This window comes from Nelusetta ayraudi, unplaced genomic scaffold (genome assembly GCF_046127955.1).
Source record: "Nelusetta ayraudi isolate G7.1 ecotype Tasmania unplaced genomic scaffold, CSIRO-AGI_Nayr_v1 ptg000084l, whole genome shotgun sequence".
Taxonomy (NCBI): domain Eukaryota; kingdom Metazoa; phylum Chordata; class Actinopteri; order Tetraodontiformes; family Monacanthidae; genus Nelusetta; species Nelusetta ayraudi.
In genome coordinates, this window is record NW_027466134.1 from 6306001 (window position 1) to 6325922 (window position 19922).

Sequence of the window (19922 nt, forward strand, 5' to 3'; positions counted from 1 at the left end):
TTATTGTTTTCTTTCATTCCAGGTAAGTATGTACTTATGGTAAGTATGGTATGGTAAGTATGGTATGGTAAGTATGTTTTTAAGGTAAGTATGTATTTATAGTATGAATGTATTTATTATTTATTAGTATGTGTCCAATAATGAAATGTATAATTTATCAATCAGAATGTATCTATTAATAAACAAATAAAAAAACAAACACAATAAACAACTAAGGAAGGTGTGCCAAATGAAAACAAACATGATGTTTCGGCCTTTGCATAGGCCTTCTTCAGGTGTGGGCACGCAAGAAAAATGATGTGCTCTCCTTGACAGCTAGAGCAATAATGAGCAGGAGGCTGAGCTCTCCCTCTATTTATGCCCTCCTGCTCCAAACGCTTTTTTAAATAATGAACGCTTTTTTAATTAAACAGTTTTTAACGCTTTTTTAACATTTTTTTAATAAATGATTTTTAACACTTTTTATAAATAAAATATTTGCTCTCTTTTTTTTAACGGTTTTAAATCTTTATAACTTTTTTGATGTTTTTTTAATCGTTTTTTATTATTATTTTTGTACTTTTAACAGTTTTTTAATTTTATAATTTTTTTTATAACATGGTTGTGCAGGGTGATTTATTATACAGTAATTTTATTTACAGAGTCCCATGAGGGGAACCATGGAAACGAAAAAGTGCTGCATGAAAAAATAAAACATGGAAAAAACATGAAAAGTTGGGCAATGACAAATATGTACAAAAATAGTTTGCAGCATGAGTGCAAAATACATTTATAACTGTACAAGAGAGCTTTGATTAAGGCTGTTCTCTTTGCAGAGTGCGGTGGCTACTCGAAAAGAGCGGGGAGTCAGGGGTGACTCTGATTGGTCACTCTCGCGGGGCCGAGAGTCTCGGGGAACCCGCGAGAGGGTTAGGTTTTCTGTAAAATGCCTCCCTCCCGTAGGAGGGAGGAGGTGCGCAGGCCATCCGTCCATCGGGACGACCACCCTGCCAGTCCCCTCTGGTGGAGAAGGGGCGCTGACCCCTGGGGCGACCATAGCGGACCGTAGTCCAGCCGTCCCCCATCATGAACTGTATTTTAATTATTTATTAGGGGTTAGGGTTAGGTACAGGGGTAATAACCACGATCTGGAAATTTCCAATCCTCTAAAATGTGAATAACTCCACGACGGAATATGCTATCGACCTGAAATTTGGCACACGTGTATGAAGCGAGTACCTACCTGTGACGTGACTTACGTGACGATGTCACTTCCGGTTCCGGAGTTATTCCGGAAATAGCCATATCTCGGGAATATATTGTTTTGACATCTCTGTATCCAATTTGAAATCATGTCCTACTTTGACAGTCACTTTGAGATCAATACTCCACAACATTAAATTACTCATTTTCTCTTTTAAAAGCAATAAAAAACAATTATCTGAACATCTGAATGTCATGCAATGCCTTTGATCATGCAAGAGGCCTATTAAATGATAAAGACAGGAAGTGTCACAGATAACTCAAAGGACTCATGAAAGAACCCAATTCTAAACCTTGTAAGTTAATAAACCCTTTTATTTATGTATATAGACATAGGTTATGGTGAAAACAAACATAGACACATAGTTTACATACATATATACAGTTGGAACATGGATGTTCATCCTCCTGCATTATCATGCAAATATACTAAAACACTGAAATCTACACATTTGGTTAGCAACCTGGCAACTACTTCAATCTTAAATTTTTAACTGATGGCTGAAGCACTGTAATGGCAAAGGGGAGGCTTCATACAGTTCGGCTGCACAAAGATTTCATCTTTGTACCAAACTACAATTTACAACAATGGTTGAAGCTAGCATCAGCTTTGCAGCACGTTTAAGGAGATGCATGATAAGATCAATGCAGGAGGGAACTCCTGTTCCACCGTGAGGTTACAGGTGTGTTCCAGGTCTTAATAGCCACAATCATGCTGCTCATCCGAGTAAAGACAGCATGATCGTGAATATCAAAATAGGCATTAAACACTTGCACAAATTTCTGTACAAAACATAAATGCATTTGGAAAAATGTTTTCAAAAAATCTCATCCATTCACAAAAGGCTCTGTTGGAGCATGCATGCAAATAATTCAGCATCACACCACGGCCAAAGACAAAAATTTATACATGTGTTACAAGAACATATACTAGGCAAAAAGAACAGCATAGCATCATCACATAGTTTTAAACTGTCAGTGTCCACATCCTATGGGTAGTACAAAGCAACGCCTTCGGAAAACCTACGTTCCTAGTCAAGGCTAAAGGACATTGTCCTGAGAGGGCCACTGGTCACCCACTGAAGTCATTAACACTGTCAGTGTTGGAAGAGATGCTACTGCTAAGAGGAGACCTGAAACTATCAGTGGACTGCGGACGATACAGATGCCACACACTGAGACAAAATAGACACCAACTAGCTCTATGTCAACTTATAATATAACCCAAACAGTCTGCCTTCATTCTGAAATAATCCCTGCCCACTTAGTGTGTGTGTGCATGTACGTATGTATGTATGTATGTATGCATGTATGTGTGTGTATATCGATGTATGTGTGAGTTATGTGTGCGCGTGTTCTCACATGTGTATATACACATTTAGGTTTGTTGGTGTAAGTGTGGGACAAACAAAGTGACTTCCATGTTTTGAGGCACAGTAATACTCTTACCTACACAACATACACATAAATTGGCCGTCAGACCAATAAATGCTGAAGTGGCTCGCCGCTGCACTGTCATAAGAGTTAAAAAGCAGCATTGCTGATTTGTGTGGTGTTAAGAGGTCTGAATCCTTTGCGGGGGGGGAAAGCAACTGGTCAGTGTTGGCTGACAGCAAGACTGCAAGAAAAAAAAAAAAAAAAAACAGAACTCAAAAGTGGAGGTTGGGCGGGGGAAACTCACTGGCACAAATTAATAGTAAACAACACAGGCACCAGATCCTAACCTAACTATTTGACACAGTGTGCTTCTCGAGGAACTCCTAACTGAAAGTATGACAGATAGTTAGTGCCACCAGTCCAGAAAAAAAAACTTAAGTTCAAGTTCATTGCACAGATACATAATATTAACATGTGCCCAGGTCCAAGCGGCCCCGTTTAAGACTCCGATGCATGAATGGTCTGTTGGTTTTCACTGTGCTGAAGACAAAAGGGGTGAGGAGTGGCTCTCCGACGCAATACCGTTTCGCTTTGATCGTCCACACATGAGACCCAGGTTACCTTAACACAGACAGCAATATGACACGTCACAGTGAGAGAGAGAGCGCAACGCCACTGGCGACCGCTGCGTGCTGGCCCACTGTGCGACTCCGGTGGGGAACAGAACTCCACAGTGGCAGCCCTCCGCCTCCAATCTCCGGACAACGTGCAGCCAGGCTGCGACCCCAAGTGCCCCCCACCCCTCGCCCACCCTCAGCCCCGATACCTCTCCTCTACGAGGAAGCACCCGCTGTCACGCTTCACTGGTTATCTTATTGTTGACTTATTGGTGGTTGATTCTCATAGTTGTTGCTGTAGTCACAGTTGTATTGTTTCTCCTCTTTGCTCTGCGCCTATGACATCTGTCTCTCCTTGTACCATTCCACAAACTCGTCCAACAAAACTGGCCCTGATGAAAGGACAAGACAACAAACAGCGGATAAGGCATGCGAAACAATAAACCGCGTCGACTGCCGTTGAGCCCCGCATTAAAATGTGTTATTCGTGAACCGACTGCAATGGGACAGCGCTTCTCCGCCTTGGTTTACTGCTGGTGTTAAGAACCTCCTGTGTCAGCCCTAAAATATGATTGCTATCCACTCATGTTCCTTCCAGCTAAACCTAATGACTTCAGATGCTACCCTGTCCCTGAATCTTCTTTGATTGACCTTTTGCTTGTTCCAAGTCTGCTTTTTTTTTTTGGTACTTGTTATTTTTATAGCAGCGATAACCTGAGACGTTTCTAGGTAGACAGTGAGATTCATCTGGACACTTGTCAGACCAAATGGAAAGCAAACTCGATTATCTTCTTACGCCTCCTACATTCTTCATCGTGCAGCTTGATCTGCCACTTCTTGTTTATATGCCCACACAATTGTCAAATGTGGACTGGAGATAAATTTACACGTGCGCTTTTTATCATGCTGCACGTATCTGAAGTGATTTGGCAGATCTGATTGCAAACTGTGGTCATTGCCTAGGTGTAATTACATCTCTCATGCAGTCAAGTGGCATCTAATTGCAACTCAATTACAAGACGTTATTGTTGCACATTTTAATGCCAGGCGTACAAGGGGCCAAGGGCTGTTTTTGTCTCGTTTGTGTGTGGATGTCACGACTCACAGGCACCGTCCTCGTCGTAGTTGCTGAGGTCTAGGTTGATTGTCCTGCTGAACTCTAAAACATTGCACCATTGGTCTTTGTTGATGACTTTGTACTTGGATTGCTGAAAGACAGTAAAATGAAAGCTTCAATATGAAAAGCAACCATTAGATTTGCAATTAGAAAAATCAATATTCAACAAGCTTAGAAAAAAGAGAAAATGTTCCCGAGGGAAGTTGTGCTCACCTCTAAAAACTGATTGAACACAGGAAACAAGGGCCACGTCTTTCCCAAGAGAAGTCCCAGCATGCACTTGGCAGTGTTTAGGTCCAGACTTCTCTGTTCCTTTTCCTGTCCAGTCAAAATACCCAGAGCATTCCTCAGACTCACTTTTTATACATTAAAACAGTCGATTGGCATCTTTATTGCCAGCATCAGCCAGACACACACAACTCCTTAGACCCCAGTTTGTAGCTGCTAATAATGATTATCATTTCAGGTTAATCAGCCCCCTGTTAGGATAAATTACAAATTCATTTAAAATAGTAAGTTGGAGAAGAAAACTAAAACCTTGCTTGCCCCAGGAGACTATAAACAGATGCGACATAGATCTTTTTTTAATCTATACTATTGGGGATAATTAATGGTGTAAAGCAGTTTCACTTGAGTCTGGGATGGATAATAAAGATCTGAAAACAATGCAATATGGGATTCTAAAACAGATCTAAAGTATCTTTACTTAAAAAGTCTGCACTGGACTCACCCGAGCAAAATCAAAGGCATATCTATATATGAGCTTAAAACTGGTGCTGTCATTCAGGACAGATCTCAGGTAGTCAAGTGAGTTCCTCAGCCTCTCGGTGGAGTCGCACCTGGCAACAGCAGAACAACTCTGTCTTAGACGCTCTCATTATCAGCTCTACAGAATAACAAGCGCAGCCTGGAAAGACGGGAGAAAACATGGCAATCTTGAATAAGAGCGTGCAAAACAACAAACGGTGGCCGAGGCACGTACTGCAGGGATCCCATCCCTCTCAGCCACTCCTGTCGAGTGAAGTATCCCATGCTCTGAGCGTCCAGCTTCCAGGCGAGAACGAGCATCACCACCTGTGCACAGACAGCCCTTTAAGTACACCAACTCTTTCTTGGATAAAACGTCTCAACTCTCATTTAAACAAACATTAAAAGTCCAGAGCAGCAATCGCATGTCTTGTATAGGAAAAAAAAGAAGGTAAATAACAGAATTAAAATGATCACAAAAAGCTCCTTACATTCTCAGGTTCAACTCCAATGTCCTCACAGAACTTCTCCATGCCCTCAGGACCGACCACATCGTCACAGCCTAAGAAGACAAGAACAGCTCAGCCAAAATCCCCCCACGGGTCTAACCGTGGATGAGCCCCACTGTGGGACAGTCTATGGGTACGTGCAGGTAAAACACAAATTCACCTGCATATTCAAAGAACCACTCCAAGCACCGTTTACTGGAGAAGGTCTCCTCCTCACGGATCTGTGACGTTTCGTGTTTTCTAAACATGCTGTGGATGAGACGCAGGGTTTAGTCACAAGCACGGTGGTGATTCTTAAAACGGTACAACTCGGTCAAAAGACCCTTGCTGTTACAGCTTTTAATATGGGAAATAAAGATTATCTGCACAATTTCCTAAAGCGACAGTAGCTGTGGTCCTCTGACTTAAGACTTTCAAAAGGGGTGTTGACCTGTCCTGGCGGCTTTTCTTTGCTGATAGGTCATCTCCAGCTGAGGGTCTCCTCTTTTTCCTGGGTGGCATGGCTCTTGAGCAACAAGCTAATGGTGTGAAAGGCAAAGAAAGAAGGAGAGGACGGTTCATGAGTAAAACAGATCAGGCAGATGATTTCTCTCACCTGGCGTTTTCAGCATATAAACATTAGGCACAATGTGTGTGTCCGATCAGTGTAGAAAGACAATGTTGCACTTACTGGCGGCTTCCATTCTCACCTGAGGGGTGGTTGTCCTGTCCAACGTCTTCTGTCAGGTTCTGTGAAGGAAAGATGAGGGGATGGACAAAAAGATGAGACGGCTTACAGACAGGAAGATCTCACAAGTGTGAGACAACTGCCAATATGCATTTACCAGCCTGTGCAAGGTGTGATGGATCTTATGGATGCTCGCCAGAGTAGTCAAGTGGGAATTCAGTTGAAAATCTGGTTTTAAAAAAAGACAGTGAGATTGTGGGTAAAATGAGGCACTCGCACCAAGACAGAAAAAAACCCTGACTCGCTCGTGAGCATGCGTCTAAGTTTGGCACGGGTACGGAGAGACCAAAAAAGGTGACATCATGGAGCAAACGACCGACAATCCCGCTATTTCACAGCAGGGTACACAAGGTGTTCGATATCGAGCTGTAGTCGTTCCCGGTTATCTCTAAATGATCCGGTCACGTTTTGGAGAACGACAGAAAATACCCAACGGTTGAGGGAGTGACACGGGGCATTCCTCCAAAACGTCTATCCGTGCTGGTTTTGTTTAACTCACAGCTTGAATATCATCCGAAAGTTTCCGCTCAGAAGTGGACGTCAAACACCGACGCGTGTGACTGATCCGTAAAGGGCAAAATTGGACAGAAAACACACACACAACCGAGCTGGTAGCGCTAGCTACATACCTAAAATAGCAGTGCAGACGCGCAACTTACACTGAGTTTACAAAGTATCTGGCGAGTTGTGCGCATGGGCGTTGTAGTTCATTTCCTTCAGAGGGGCCATGACAGCCAACGGCGTCGAAGGGGAGACGAAACTACAATTCCCACGCCTTCGGCAAACAACTACTACTTTCAGATCCCTCTACCCCCCAACATTTACCCTAAGCGACTGACTGCATTTTTCATTGTCTATCAAATATCTCAACTTCACGAGATTGCCGATATACGGGCACTGCGCCGACGTTTTACGGCAGTACGTGAGAATGCCGCAAAGCCGGGCTGCGCTGCAGCACGAGGCAGTGAAAGATGTTTTACACAACTGCGTCACAATTTTCATTCTGTGCAATAGTCCACAGTTGGCCGGAAAAACTGACCTATTTAAAAGAGCACTGCTTTGATCCCGTACATGAGTGAAACCACATTGTCAACGACAGTGAATATTAGAATGACAACGCGGTAATTACCGTTGCTAACCGTATGCGTTTAACTAACGCTGGACGTATTTTTTTTTATTTTTTTTAACTAAACACAGCCGAGGATACAAAAAATTTACTTGTGGTAATATGACATGCTACACGCGTGCTTCTACAAGTCCAAAACACACAAAAGTACATTAGCTAGTTTCCTTTGTTATCGCCCAAGACGCCACTAGCTGATACAAAGAGCCCAGCAAATATTACGGAATTAATTATTTTTAAGTCGATCCCGAGAAGATCAGACTTTTAGAATACAATGCAGCTGGTTGTTGATATGCTAAAAAGTCCAGTGCATCCCCAGAGGCCACTATTTGATGCAGAAAAGCCAATACAACGTTACTACTTACTTGCCGCATCAGAGTGCATTTTTATGAAACATACAACTGACTGTGGGAAGTCCGCAGACCGGCCAATAGGCGGGCCTTATCAGCGTAAGCCACGCCTTCGAGCGATGATTGAAACTGCGTCTGGCTAGCTTCCGCCTCTTCTCCATTTCGATTGGCTGTCTGCGCTGTCAAGTTATTAGAATGAGGAAGTAGAAATAGGCCACTCCCCAATCAAATAGATCATTGGTCAGAAGTCCCAAACAGCCTACGCCTACTCAATGATTTATTGGTCTAATGGTTATTATACACACGCCAATCAGAAGAATTTCCTCGTGCACGTCGGAAACCAGCCCACGACGAAATTGGATTGGTCAGGTTGACTTGTGTTGACCTTTCAGTGGAGGAGCTAAGTTTCCCTCACTGTCCGATAAATTTAGCCGTGTGCATTTTGGCCGTGACATACTGATCTGTGAATGTTACCTGGTATCAATGCCAGAAAATGCCAGAAAAAAATATAAATAGGGGGACGGATTCAAATGTAGTAACAGAATTCAGCATCTCCGTGGACTTACGGGGTCACCACATAGAGGCTATTGAAAGCACTATTTCTGTTTCATAATTTAATAGAAGACCTACCAAAACATAATATAATATAATACAATAATCACTTTTAATATTACCTGAAGTCATTGTTTGCACTGGTTGATAAAAATATGCAAAGAAATTAGACAAAAAAATACTTTCAAGTAAGATTTTGCTCTTTGCATGTCTTTGATTGCTATTAATATAGAAGCTTCTGGTCACATAAAATGAAAGCTACTAAAAAAATGCTCCTTTTTAGGTAAATACAAAATTTGTAACTCAACTTCAATTTACTGTGACACACCAACTACATACCTTTATCTGAGCTATTGTATGCAGAAAAAAACACTTCATGATGGCAACCAGATTTTGAAGAAAAATAAATATATGAAATAAAGAGTAGGTCCTTGGAAAGACAAAAAGTGAAGAATTACATTCAGCAATTAATTAAAATTAAATCAGTTAAAAATGGCTTTGACTGCTCACAATAGCTGTGTCTTTCAGACTGCTTGCTTTGCATTTCTTATCAATGGTTATTAAAGGCTTTTTGACATCTACGTGCCCTAGAACACAAGCTGTTCCAAACCTTTGACTCAAAGGACTGCGCTCCAAACAAAGTGGCTTATTTCTGCAAATGTCCTTGAAGCTGGTAAACTAAAGCAATATGTTTTTCTGTACAGATTCCATTTAATTGTGATTTTGTTTCCCTACAAGTATTGAGAAAATTACAAAAAAATATCCAAATATTCATTTAAGGTAAAATGAACACCTTGTATAAACTTATATACAAGGTATATAACATATTACTTCCCCTGCTATTTAAAAATGATGTTTTTTCACAGATCTGCACTTTTGATTGGCAAACATGCTTAATGTAAACGTGAGTAATGCTTAACCTCTACACACCCGCTTGAAGGTGTGTTGCACTCAAAGATTAGTGTACAGAGGTGAGCCTCCACCTCATTAGTCACGATGAGTTGCGGGTCATCGACAAAGGTAAGGCATTTTATTGATGCAATTGTATTTTCCAAATTCTTTGTATTCCTTTCGCATGATGTCATCGCCTTAGACGACTTGTACAGTTTATGGTTTATATCTAAGGCATTTTATTTTTTTCATATACATATACAGATATCTTATTTTGAAACGACCTTTACCGGACGAAGCGTGGCTTTTTTTTTTTTTTTTTTTTCAAGTGAGGCGGGGCCCAAGGAGGAGCCAGTAGTAGAGTGAAATAGATATCAGACGCACACCGAGATGAAGCATTTTACACGTGACTGACGTAGTTGCACAGTTCAGGTCCGGATGACACAGCTGTAGGTTTGAGCATAATGAGTTCTGAAACAGCCGAGCAGACCCCCGCGGTGCCCGCAAGTCCCGCAGGAGGGAGGAGGGAATGGAAGGTGAGACGCAGCTTTAACTCTATAACTCTCCGATATGTCCATGTACATGTTGCGTCAGTTAGCAATTGTAGTCCAAACATCACACCGCCTCTTTTGTGCGTCCTGACAGCGCGCCATTGGGGACCACCACATCCACAGAGAGGATCTGAGGAAGGTTTGGAAAGAATGCCAGGAGGAGAGTCTCTGGTACAGAGGTGGGACCTCGTCGATCAGCCACTTCTGAACAACTTTATTATTTTATGTCAGGCCTGCCACCTGAGGTTGGGAGCAGACTGGTTTTACGGCCACTTCCCAGGTGTACTGCGCACTTCTTTTGTATGGTAGGGATTAGTTGGGCAGGGCTCATTCGTCAACTTCTTCCCTCTCAACGGCGGTGTTTACATTTTGAGTTGAAATATAATCCCGAGGCCTCCCAAACCGCCCACAGATGGTATGGAACCTAGTTAGAGATGGAAAACCAAAGCAAACTGTTGCCATTTCACAGCTCTGACCATGCTTTCAGTGTGTGTTATGTTATTCCTCGCTATTATTTCACTCCAAATCAGGGTGGGTATATGTTTACGCGGAGTCGAGGCAAATCTGCGACGTCTCCTAAAGGCGACCACTCATTAACCTTGCGCAATTAACGTGAACAGATGTGTAGTAATACCAGAAGAAGAAGAATACCAGAAGTCCTCAAAACAGAACGCTATCGCTACGAAGCTTCTACGTCATTGGCTCTTCGCCAGTTTCCAAGGTTTTCTGAGTTTAATGGGCGTTTTGATATCCCCCCTCCCCAACCCCCACTACGACCCAGATAAGCGGAAGTTATTCACTAAATTGTATTCAAATTTGAATGGTTTGGTTGTCTTTTATATATATATATATATACATACATACATACATACATACATACATACATACATATATATATATATATATATATATATATATATATATATGTATGTATGTATGTATGTATGTATGTATGTATGTATATATATATATATATATATATATATATATATATATATATATATATGTATGTATATATATATATATATATACATATATGTATTTTTTTTTTTTTTATCGTTCACCCCAGTGTGACTTTTACTCTGCCTCACCCATGTGGACTATCTTAGATACGTCACAAAGGGCGTCTTTCATGAAAACGCGCCCTGCCTGCAGACTAATTGACTTGTGAGCAAATACACTTCCTGCTTAAGCCGGTTAAAACTGGTAAAAGCTATATCATATGTGTCCATAGGTGGTCCATAATCTGGACTAGCGGCGCCAGATAACGGGGGGGATATCCGGGGTGTGTCAAACTGGCTTTGTAGTTGCTACGACTGAAGTTTAATTTTAACCCCGTCGGAGCGGCGCAAAAACCCGCGCAGCACCGACAATATCGCGACCAGGGGGTTCAAAGGGGTCCGAACCCCCAAAGTCGGATGGCTGTTGTTGAAAACGATCCGTGTTTCATGTGTCAACACCTTGCTTTGTGTGCAATCTCTGTCCCAGTCCTCCCAGCTGCCCCGTGTATGGCATCGTCGTGCAGTTATGTAATCATGAAATAGCGTAAACCATAGGCGTAAACTGTATGGTACTTCCTGAACGACACGCTTCCGCCGGCGTCAGCCTACACTTTTCCGTTTAATTCCGGTAATAAAGTGGTCAAGGAGAGAAAACCGGGAAATATCTATTGTAAGATTTTAATTTAATATCCTTTCTGATGGTATGACGCATTGTGTAATGCTGCAATGAACTTGACGCACTTGCACCTTCTCTTAGTATTTTGTTTCCTTTGTGTTTGCATTTCCTTAGTTTCCATGCATTGTCTTCATACATCTGTTTCATCATACAAATGTAAAAGATTTGATGATTAAAATATTTCAAACTTGTACCAGAAACATAGGCGTTACGTCACCATGTGCAATTGATTAATTGTAAGGCTATGATGAACTTCATACAACTAATGAGTTTTTTTTTCCCCCTCTTAATTTCTGTTCAGCCCTTCCCTTGTCCTTGGGTAGCATGGCTCTCACAGGTGGTCTTATCTACAATGGTAATGCACTGAGATTTTTACTAATAACACATGCACGGACGCACGCGCACACACACAAATGTTCAACAAGTGTCATTTAATACTGCTCCATTTAGTTTAAGTTGCAAGTTATTTCCATGCAGGTGTCTGGAAGTCGTCAAAACGCTTTGGACCATTTCCAAAACTAGCAGGTGTGTATCATGCTGAATGTAAGACTTCGGTTTTTCAGTTTCAACCTCTCTGGTGATCTCTTAGCGACCTCTTTTTCCGTCCTCCGGTGTCTCATCAACAGTTGCTGGCGTCCTCGGCTTTTTTGTGGGGAGAGCATCATACGCTCCGACGTGCCGAAGCAAGTTCAAGAAGCTCGGGCTTGAGGATGGATTTGGGCCGTGGGCAGGTGGACGTCCCTTTGGGCCTAAGTCTGACCATGGGCACAGGTGAGAAGGACATTAGAGTCGTGTCTGAAATGTGGGTTGATAATTTTACAAGCAGTGTTTCATCAACTGGTGTCTGACAATTCACCCACATTTAAACAGATTTGGGTCACTAACAAATGTTGTGAAAAAAATCCTGTCTGGGTGATTTTTTTTCTTTAGAAAAACAAAACAGGCTTTGTTGCAATAGGAATGCATTGCAGCTGTGTCTGAGGGATTCAGGGGGTTTTGGCTGGAGGCCGCGCATGAATTGCATAAAGGTCGACACCTAGAAACATCCCAAGCAATGCAAAATATTGAAAAACAACAGTCTCAGAACAGGGTGTCTGCAAACAGTCCCTATAAAGTATTGAGTTCCAAATGACGATTGAAAGTGTGAATCTGCAACTAGGATTTTCTTTCTTACTTCTGCATGATACTGACCTGAGTGCTATCTCAACAGGTGTCACCATGTGTGTGAAGAATGCAAGAAGAAAAGTCAAACTGCGCCTGCAGAGGAACTTAAAAGTTAAAAGGTACATTTAATTTATGTTAACAGAATAAAGAAAAAAAACACCTTTTGTTTCAGTATCACTCAAGCTATTTAGATCAGTCAGCGTTCATTTGACTGAGACATACTGAAACAACCTCTCTGCTTTATGTGTCCTGTTTTTCAGCCTCACTGGAAGCGCAGAAAGTTTGATTGTCAGCGTTCAACAGTGGCCGCTTTTCTGTTTCATGAATGGAATGAAAATGGAAAAAACTTCAAATAGGCACCTAATCATAAGCAGCTATGCAAATTGAATGAACAGCGAGGGGAAGCTTTCACCCACAGATCACAACGGCACCAACGAATACATCTGCCTCTTTAACTTGTCTTATGACAATCCACTGTGATAATCACATTTGATAATAGTGTTAGATATTGTATCAATACATAGTACAAACACACGTTTGACAGCTTTTAAAAATATATATTTTGTATTGTCCATAAATGGTCACTGGGAGCAGAACACCTCATTCATTGTGGAAGAATTTACAGTGGCACCATTTCTTACTTTACTTACTTCCTTTGTTTTTCAAAACAAAATAACCACCTGTTAATCTTTTAGACCTTGTTCAGCTGAACAGCATTGTGTGTTGTGCTTTTGCTAAATTTGCTGTATTTGTGATTTTTGTGGGACCATAATACATCCAGTCGAAGTGTTGTTTGCCTTGGGTGAATCATGTTAGTACAGTAGAGATTGAACAGAGGTCAGCAAATTAAAGTGTTTTTAAATTTAATTTTAAGCTAATTTAACCTAGTTTATTCTGCTGTATGCTCATACTTACACAACTTCTTAAAGTCCTCGTACCACTGTACCACTGACCTTTTGCCAAAGATTTTAATCTGTTGCACTGAAAATACCTCACTGACACCAACCGCTGTATACTTTCTTTAATAAAGTAAAATAAATCACTTATTTACACTCCTGTTTTTTGTATTATACGCACTTGTGAAGTTTTGACATCACATCACTTCTATGTGAGTGATGTACAGTTTTTAAATTCATACAACCTGGAAATCTAAAGTTGTTTTTGTCCAAATTGGCTTTAATAACTTTAATTATTGTAGTAGAACATTTTGATTTATGTCATAACAGAAATAATTGATTAAAAATTAGAAGAGCTGGGTTTGTAGATGTACATTTTCTTTTTATCATATCTGCAAATATATATTTATATATTTATAGCACACATCACTATGCGTGCATTCATGCCCTGCTCCTTCGTGACACCGTCGATACCGTATTGCGGTATAGCTTTCCTGAATACCTTGTAATGGACCCAGTATGCCGGCAGGGGGGGCAGGAGACCTATGTGAGTGTCGCCTCCGAGACGTCATCCAATCAACAGGTCGTTTTCTTTTGATTGCCATGTATGTGGTGAAATAGAAAGCCGTACATTATATGGGCGTTTCCTGTTGTAGCCAATCGTCATAGAGAAGGCGGGACAAACATACCAGTGAAGATTCTGTCAGTGAAGCTTTCCCATCACCGAAACAGACTGAGAAAAAAAAATCACGCCACTACGCAAATCCTTCCAATGGAGGAGGGCCAGGACGCTGAAGCTTGTTCGGTAAATGAAAAGAACGTCTGCAGCCTAGCCGCATAGCTTCAACTAACGGGAGAGGAAAGAAAAGTTGTAAGTAGTGTAAACGTTGCGAATGTTGCAGTAAATGAGAGCGCGACGGGCTGCTACCCTATGTAGCTAGCTTCGGCTTATGTTAAGTTCCGTAATTAACTTTGCCGTCTAGGTTTATGTTAGCTCCCTAACCGAGGCACCAAAATTGGCTACGGTAGCATGCTAAAGAAGGAGTTTGGCTGCCGTGCTAGGTCGAGTTTGTCACTCTGCGTTAGCTATCGTTCAATTATGTTGGTACTTGTCTTACGTTTCCCTGTTGTCACTAGTTTTATCGCTACCTAGCTGCTAGCCGGGCTTTTTGGATTGCTACAATGCGAGAATGTTGCCTGCAGCCTCTAAGGTTAGTTGACAACTGCCTGGTTTGCTACATCAAGTTGTTGCGGCTGCTAGTTAGCCTTCTGCTATATGTTACCACTTTATAGAATACAGTGTCACAACGGGCTAGTCGCTAACGAGGCTGCTATGAAAGTTAACCTTACTGTTTTGCGACACATTTATCGCGTAGGTAGTTATTTTTTTTTTTTGGCTGTTTCTGACAGACAAAAAATGAACAAAAGTGGTGTTGGTAAGTTAACCTACATGTGTGGAGTCTTGGTATGCACCAAACTCTCTAGATCTGGCGTTGCAAAGCCCAAGCGCAGTATTAATCTGGTTTATCAAACCGTGCCGGTCACGCTTGCTCTGTCTTCGTCACTGCGAGCTTCATGCTCTTTGGCACTACAGTGAGAGAAACAGTCTGCTTTGCATCTAAAATTCCTTCGTGGACTTTATGCCCCTTGTTTGGAGTGCATCAGGCGCACAATGAAGCATTTGTTCATCTTCTGACTGAAGCGAAACAGTGTTACTCACAGACAAATAAGAATCTGGCCAGTCTGATACGTGCTTCGTGGTCGATATGACCCACAAATATGTTAGATGAAGTCCTACTGATGAATGGCGTTGTCTTGCAACACTCAGTGGGTCACTTTGAAGTTGTGACAGCCTTCAAAGTAAAGCAACATTGTTTTGAAAAAGTTTTAAGGTGCCCTTAATGCGGAACGTAATGTATTTTTTTTTTTTTGCATGACCATCATGGTTTGATTTTGCAGCAGTATACTATGCCAGATGGCTGCTGCAGTGGTACTACTATAAAGTGGTCCACCAGTCTTGCCGTTGATCCCTCTTCATCCCTGCCAGGATAAGCTTCTGATGGCATTGCAGATGTGTAGTATATTCTCTTGTACACGCTCAAACCAGAGGGAATCCCCTCTAGGTTGCTGATAGCCGTGTAGCTGTGGTTATCCGGGCCATAATTCCTGTGAATTAGTGCGTTTAGTTTAATCTGGGAAGACATAAATGGCACTGAATAGCATGTCAAGAGAAAAAAAAACTGAGCTCTGCAAAAATGCCCCCCAGCGTGGCCCCTCACTAAGCTGCCCCCCTGCAAGGATTAATTGTTAACTCAGCGTTTTGGAGGTGGTGACTACAAAAACATTGTTACTACATAGTACAAACTGACAAAAAATATGTCCCCCTTTTCTGTTGTCGCATAGTTTGTCTAAAGTTTAGGCTTTAAGTATTTGTGATATATGTTCAATTTAAATTGCAGTGGTTGGTTTGTATTTTGGATTGTAGTGTCCTCTAGCCATGGTCCAACTGGCTAGCATGTATTTTCAGCAATATTTTTTTGTTTTCAGTTGATCACGCTCTTCTTTGGTTAATACTATTTTAATACTGCGCTGCAAATCTTTACCTTTTAAATGGGCCCGCAATAGATCTCATCAAGGGTCCCTGTGGCTGTATTGTGCTGTGAAGCTGATGTCCAGACTGATTTTGGTTTTCTGTGAGCTGAACCTTCATAAATAAATTAATAAAAATAGAAAATCGTGATTGTTTTGCCCTAAAACTGAGGTCTTAAGACAGATGGCACTTGTTTGGCTTGTGGACCTACTGTTTAAACCAGACTGGCTATTTGGGTTCTGCAGTGTATTGTGTGTGTGTATTTGCACCTGGATAAATTATTAACTAGACATCTGAGGAATTGCACACTCATTTTTACCAACCCAAAAGGTTGTTGTGTTAAATTTTCCTATTCTCCTAATCGACCATTATATTGTTTTTCTTTTGGCCTTCTTAAGGCCTGTGGTTCTTTCTTGCCCCCCCCACCCCCCCTTCTGTACCAGAGGTTTCAAAGAATCACATTCTGACTGTAACATAGATTAAAGCAAAAAGATTGACCAACGATTTTATATAGGCTGTGCATTCTTTTCATTGTTTAAATGAAGAAGATTTGGAATAATGTAGCTTACAACAAGGTCTTGCTAGAAATAACCTATAATTGGGACCTGCTGAGGAAGATTATCCTTGGCTTTGGGAGAGACGGTTTGGAGCATAATTGTTGTTTGGGTCTGCCTCGGCCAAAGAAACCACCCTGTTTTTGCCCCGACGACGGCCTCAGCAGAGTTACCAGCGTTTCTGTTCCAATCTGTTTTTGGTAGGTTTCTTTCTTTACATTTTGTTTATGTCACCCAGAGCGAAATAACTCGATGAGAAAAATATATGTTGAAAATGTAAAGTAGGTGTTGGTTAGACCACTTCCCTTTCTGGTTGGAAGAAGCCTATAATGTCTCAGCTGGGGAAGTTGTGATTACGAGCGAGCCATGCCTCTCATTTAGTGTTGGAAAGGCAGTTATAGGCCGTTCACCCACTGTCGTGTTCACCATATCACTATTTCTGATTGTGAGCTCCTTCGGTACACATGTAGCCAACGCATTTGACGAGACACGCTTGCACTTGTTTGCATTGTTTTTAAATTTGAAAGCTTGTCAATTTATCCAGACTAATTGCACAGTGCAGAAGTTCATACGAGGTGAAAGGCTCAGGAGAACAGTGAAATGAGATGGGACTCTCGCCCTCTCAAGCTCATCATCTATTTCCTGGATGAGGTATCGCCCTTCTATTTGCAGCATCCTTGTTGTGTGCGGGAAATTGAAGGGTGTTGTCGAATGAAGTCAAGTTAACTATTGATGAGATCACTGACCTTTGACCCCTCTTGCACTGTGAATTAACAAAATGTGCAGTGCATAAACTCCTCAACTTTTTTTTTTTTTTTTTTTTTTTTTTTTTAAATATGACAGCATTGCTTAAACATTCAGGATGTACACACGCTGTGGCTTCACTTTTTTTTTTCTTTCCGCGGTCACACTTTTTCATCTTGTGGAGTCGCTATGTCGGCACAGGAAGTCAGACGTATTATTCACGGGTCTGTCTACGTGAGAAGTGAATGATTGCATCTTTTTCTAGTTGTGGGTGTGATAAAGTCCTGTGTGATGTCCGTTGGCTTTGACTTTTAGGCTATCAAGGGTTTTGTTTTGACTCCATATCTATGCTGACCCGTTCACACCATCTGGCCTCTCACACGCTCGCTGCTTTCTGGCTGCTGTGTGACTAAAAAGCTCGTCCTTCCTTCCTTCCTTCAATGGACTGCACTTTGATAATTTTCAAAAGTTTCTTTTTTTTTTCTTCTTACGCCTGTCTGGTTTCACTGGTTATTTTTCACGCTACATTGTACTATCCCTGGCAATGTGACAAACGATAACATATGACTGCGTATTCAATTTAGCATCTGTGAAAGAATTCTCATTTAAGCCACTATGATGACAAAGCGGGAGAAAAGTACAGATTTCGGATGCTTTTGTTGCTTATGTAACTGCCTCTTGGACGTCGTGTGTAATCTTCAGAGTATTACTCTGCTCAGGAGAAGGTTTTAATCCCGTCCCAGCACAGGATAAATCAGGCTGGAGTCAACAATAGAATGACCGATCAATTTGCCTCGACCTAGACTGCTCAACAAGAGTTTTTTTTTTTTTTAAACCACTGAGATGTATTATTGGTGCAATACAGGATGTTGTCCGTGCCTCAGGAAGTTGTTGTTTTAAGTAGGTCAAGCAATTACAAAAGGTGACAATGGGTACTGAAAAATAGTACAACTGGTCGTTAAAGTTGTTCTCAATCGGTTTGCAATTTTGGTTTGAGGTCAATGGTGTTTGTGTTCTCTGTTTCAGATTTTTAAGAAGTGAACTTCTGGACCGGTCTCTGCGTGTGCTGCCACTGCTCTATGGCCTTAAGGTAGGTCACATGGATTTATGGGTAGTGCTGCACCGTTGTGACGCAGCTTAGGTTTTCACAAGTTGTTCAAATGAAATGTAATGTAACGTAGTAGTGGGACAAAACGGCAGAATGTTTTTCTTTCTCTGGCATTCTGTCTGAACGCCAGCCACTATATTTGCCATTCTGCTTTCATAAGATTCAGTTTTCATTACTTGCTGACACTCAGTGTCTATATAAAAGTTGGGCCTTCAGTGTTTTCTTCATGCAACTTTCTGCTTTTTCTGCTTTTTGGGAACTATGCGCATCACAGACAGAGAATCGGTCAAAGCAGAAAAGAGGGCCTTTTTATGTAGTCTGGTCAGGCCACATTCTCACATTCTTCAGTAGTGACAATGAGGGTTTTTATTATGGGCTGCTGCACAGCTGTCAGTCAGGACTTGGCTCAACCAGCTTGGTGTCTTTGTTTTACTCTGAGCAACAGTCACTTTCGAGGGGCAGGTGATATGATGGTAAAATTTCCTTGACCTTTTTTCTTGTTTTTTTTCTTTACAGTGACGGTATTATATCAAAGTATTTTAGAAATAACAAAGATATAGTGACACTACTACTAATACTACTACTGCTACCACTAATAATAATAATAATAATAATAATAATAATAATAATAATAATAATAATGGTAATAATGATAGAAAGATTGTCTTCATTTTGATTTTTTTAGTCTGCAGAATTGCCCCAGTGTCATAGTCCCTTGTTGTCCAGTGCTGCTTTTCACAACTGCGGAAATATTGGTAGGTGTCAGTGGTTTATTGTGAATTGGCAAAAAAAAACAGTTGTCTTAATTTTTTTTAGTCAAAGATAATGATCCTCTCAATATTCTATAAGCTGCAGGTTTAGAGATCAGGCAGTAGGGAGGAAACTAGGGAGTCAATTGGATTTCTCTATGGTCACTCAGTATATTCTTCTTCCCATAAGGATGTTGCGAGCTGCCACATACACTCAAATAATGTCATCATTTTACAGCTTTATTGCCTGGAGTTCCGCCTGTGGGACTTGCTCAGTACAGCAAATTTATAGGCTGTTTGGTGCAATTATGACTTGCACCATCAGATGGCAGTACAGCATTGTTTCGATATTTTTGCTATTGCCTCACATGGACCTCAAACTTTTTTGTCCTGATGGCAAAATGTTTGGTCTTGCTGTTTTCATACATTCATGGAAAGAAGCTCCCCCCTCCCCCCCTGCCCGCTACTCTCCCCTAATACAAACAACAACAACAACAACAACAACAACCACCAGCCCAGAACCTTACCCTGTTGTCTGGGCCCCAGCCCAACAGTCTTCCTGTTTTCTCCTGCTTGAAAGCAGAACAAGGCAGAGGCGGGTGGGACCCAGATTGGCATTGGAACGTTGCACATTGTT

General features: G+C 41.4%; 3 protein-coding genes across 9 annotated transcripts in view; 2 read left to right on the forward strand and 1 right to left on the reverse strand.

Annotated features, from left to right (window-relative positions):
* Positions 1-1536: 1536 nt before the first annotated feature.
* dcun1d4 (DCN1, defective in cullin neddylation 1, domain containing 4 (S. cerevisiae)) lies at positions 1537-8508 on the reverse strand. 6 transcript variants are annotated; one of them, XM_076045273.1, is made up of 11 exons: positions 8484-8508; positions 6434-6504; positions 6299-6338; positions 6040-6127; positions 5770-5858; positions 5592-5662; positions 5336-5427; positions 5084-5192; positions 4567-4671; positions 4342-4444; positions 1537-3628 (listed from the first exon to the last, which is right to left on the reverse strand). In XM_076045273.1, the coding sequence occupies exons 1-11, from the start codon at positions 8491-8493 to the stop codon at positions 3573-3575; spliced, it is 834 nt and encodes a 277-aa protein (XP_075901388.1). In that variant the 5' UTR covers positions 8494-8508; the 3' UTR covers positions 1537-3572. The 6 variants fall into 6 exon arrangements, with proteins under 6 accessions (XP_075901388.1, XP_075901387.1, XP_075901391.1 ...); XM_076045272.1 differs by lacking the exon at positions 8484-8508 and adding an exon at positions 7825-7930; XM_076045276.1 differs by lacking the exon at positions 8484-8508 and adding an exon at positions 7825-7856 and having other exon boundaries at positions 6438-6504.
* A 1095-nt stretch (positions 8509-9603) lies between these two features.
* ociad2 (OCIA domain containing 2) lies at positions 9604-13686 on the forward strand. Its single transcript, XM_076045688.1, has 7 exons — positions 9604-9788; positions 9898-9982; positions 11782-11835; positions 11958-12005; positions 12107-12251; positions 12691-12763; positions 12905-13686. Exons 1-6 carry the CDS (start codon positions 9717-9719, stop codon positions 12758-12760), a joined length of 474 nt encoding a protein of 157 aa, XP_075901803.1. The 5' UTR covers positions 9604-9716; the 3' UTR covers positions 12761-12763; positions 12905-13686.
* A 584-nt stretch (positions 13687-14270) lies between these two features.
* fryl (furry homolog, like) overlaps positions 14271-19922 on the forward strand; it is a 51457-nt gene continuing 45805 nt past the window's right edge. The window contains exons 1-2 of one of the 2 annotated variants that reach the window (XM_076045669.1): positions 14271-14411; positions 18455-18518. The gene's annotated coding sequence lies outside the window, so the exon portion shown is untranslated. Of the gene's footprint in view, positions 14412-16817; positions 16885-18454; positions 18519-19922 lie in introns of those variants that run through there. The other variant, XM_076045670.1, reaches the window with a different exon arrangement.

Bases quoted from the DNA above. Each gene is read 5' to 3' on its own strand.
- ociad2 (XM_076045688.1), top strand. From the start codon at position 9,717: ATGAGTTCTGAAACAGCCGAGCAGACCCCCGCGGTGCCCGCAAGTCCC. The intron at 9,983-11,781 runs GTGGGACCTCGT...ATTTCTGTTCAG, and splicing joins GGAGAGTCTCTGGTACAGAG to CCCTTCCCTTGTCCTTGGGT. The intron at 12,006-12,106 runs GTGTGTATCATG...TCTCATCAACAG, and splicing joins ACCATTTCCAAAACTAGCAG to TTGCTGGCGTCCTCGGCTTT.
- dcun1d4 (XM_076045272.1), bottom strand. The intron at 6,128-6,298 runs GTGAGAATGGAA...TCACACCATTAG, and splicing joins ACAGGACAACCACCCCTCAG to CTTGTTGCTCAAGAGCCATG. The intron at 5,193-5,335 runs GTACGTGCCTCG...TGCTGTTGCCAG, and splicing joins AGAGGGATGGGATCCCTGCA to GTGCGACTCCACCGAGAGGC.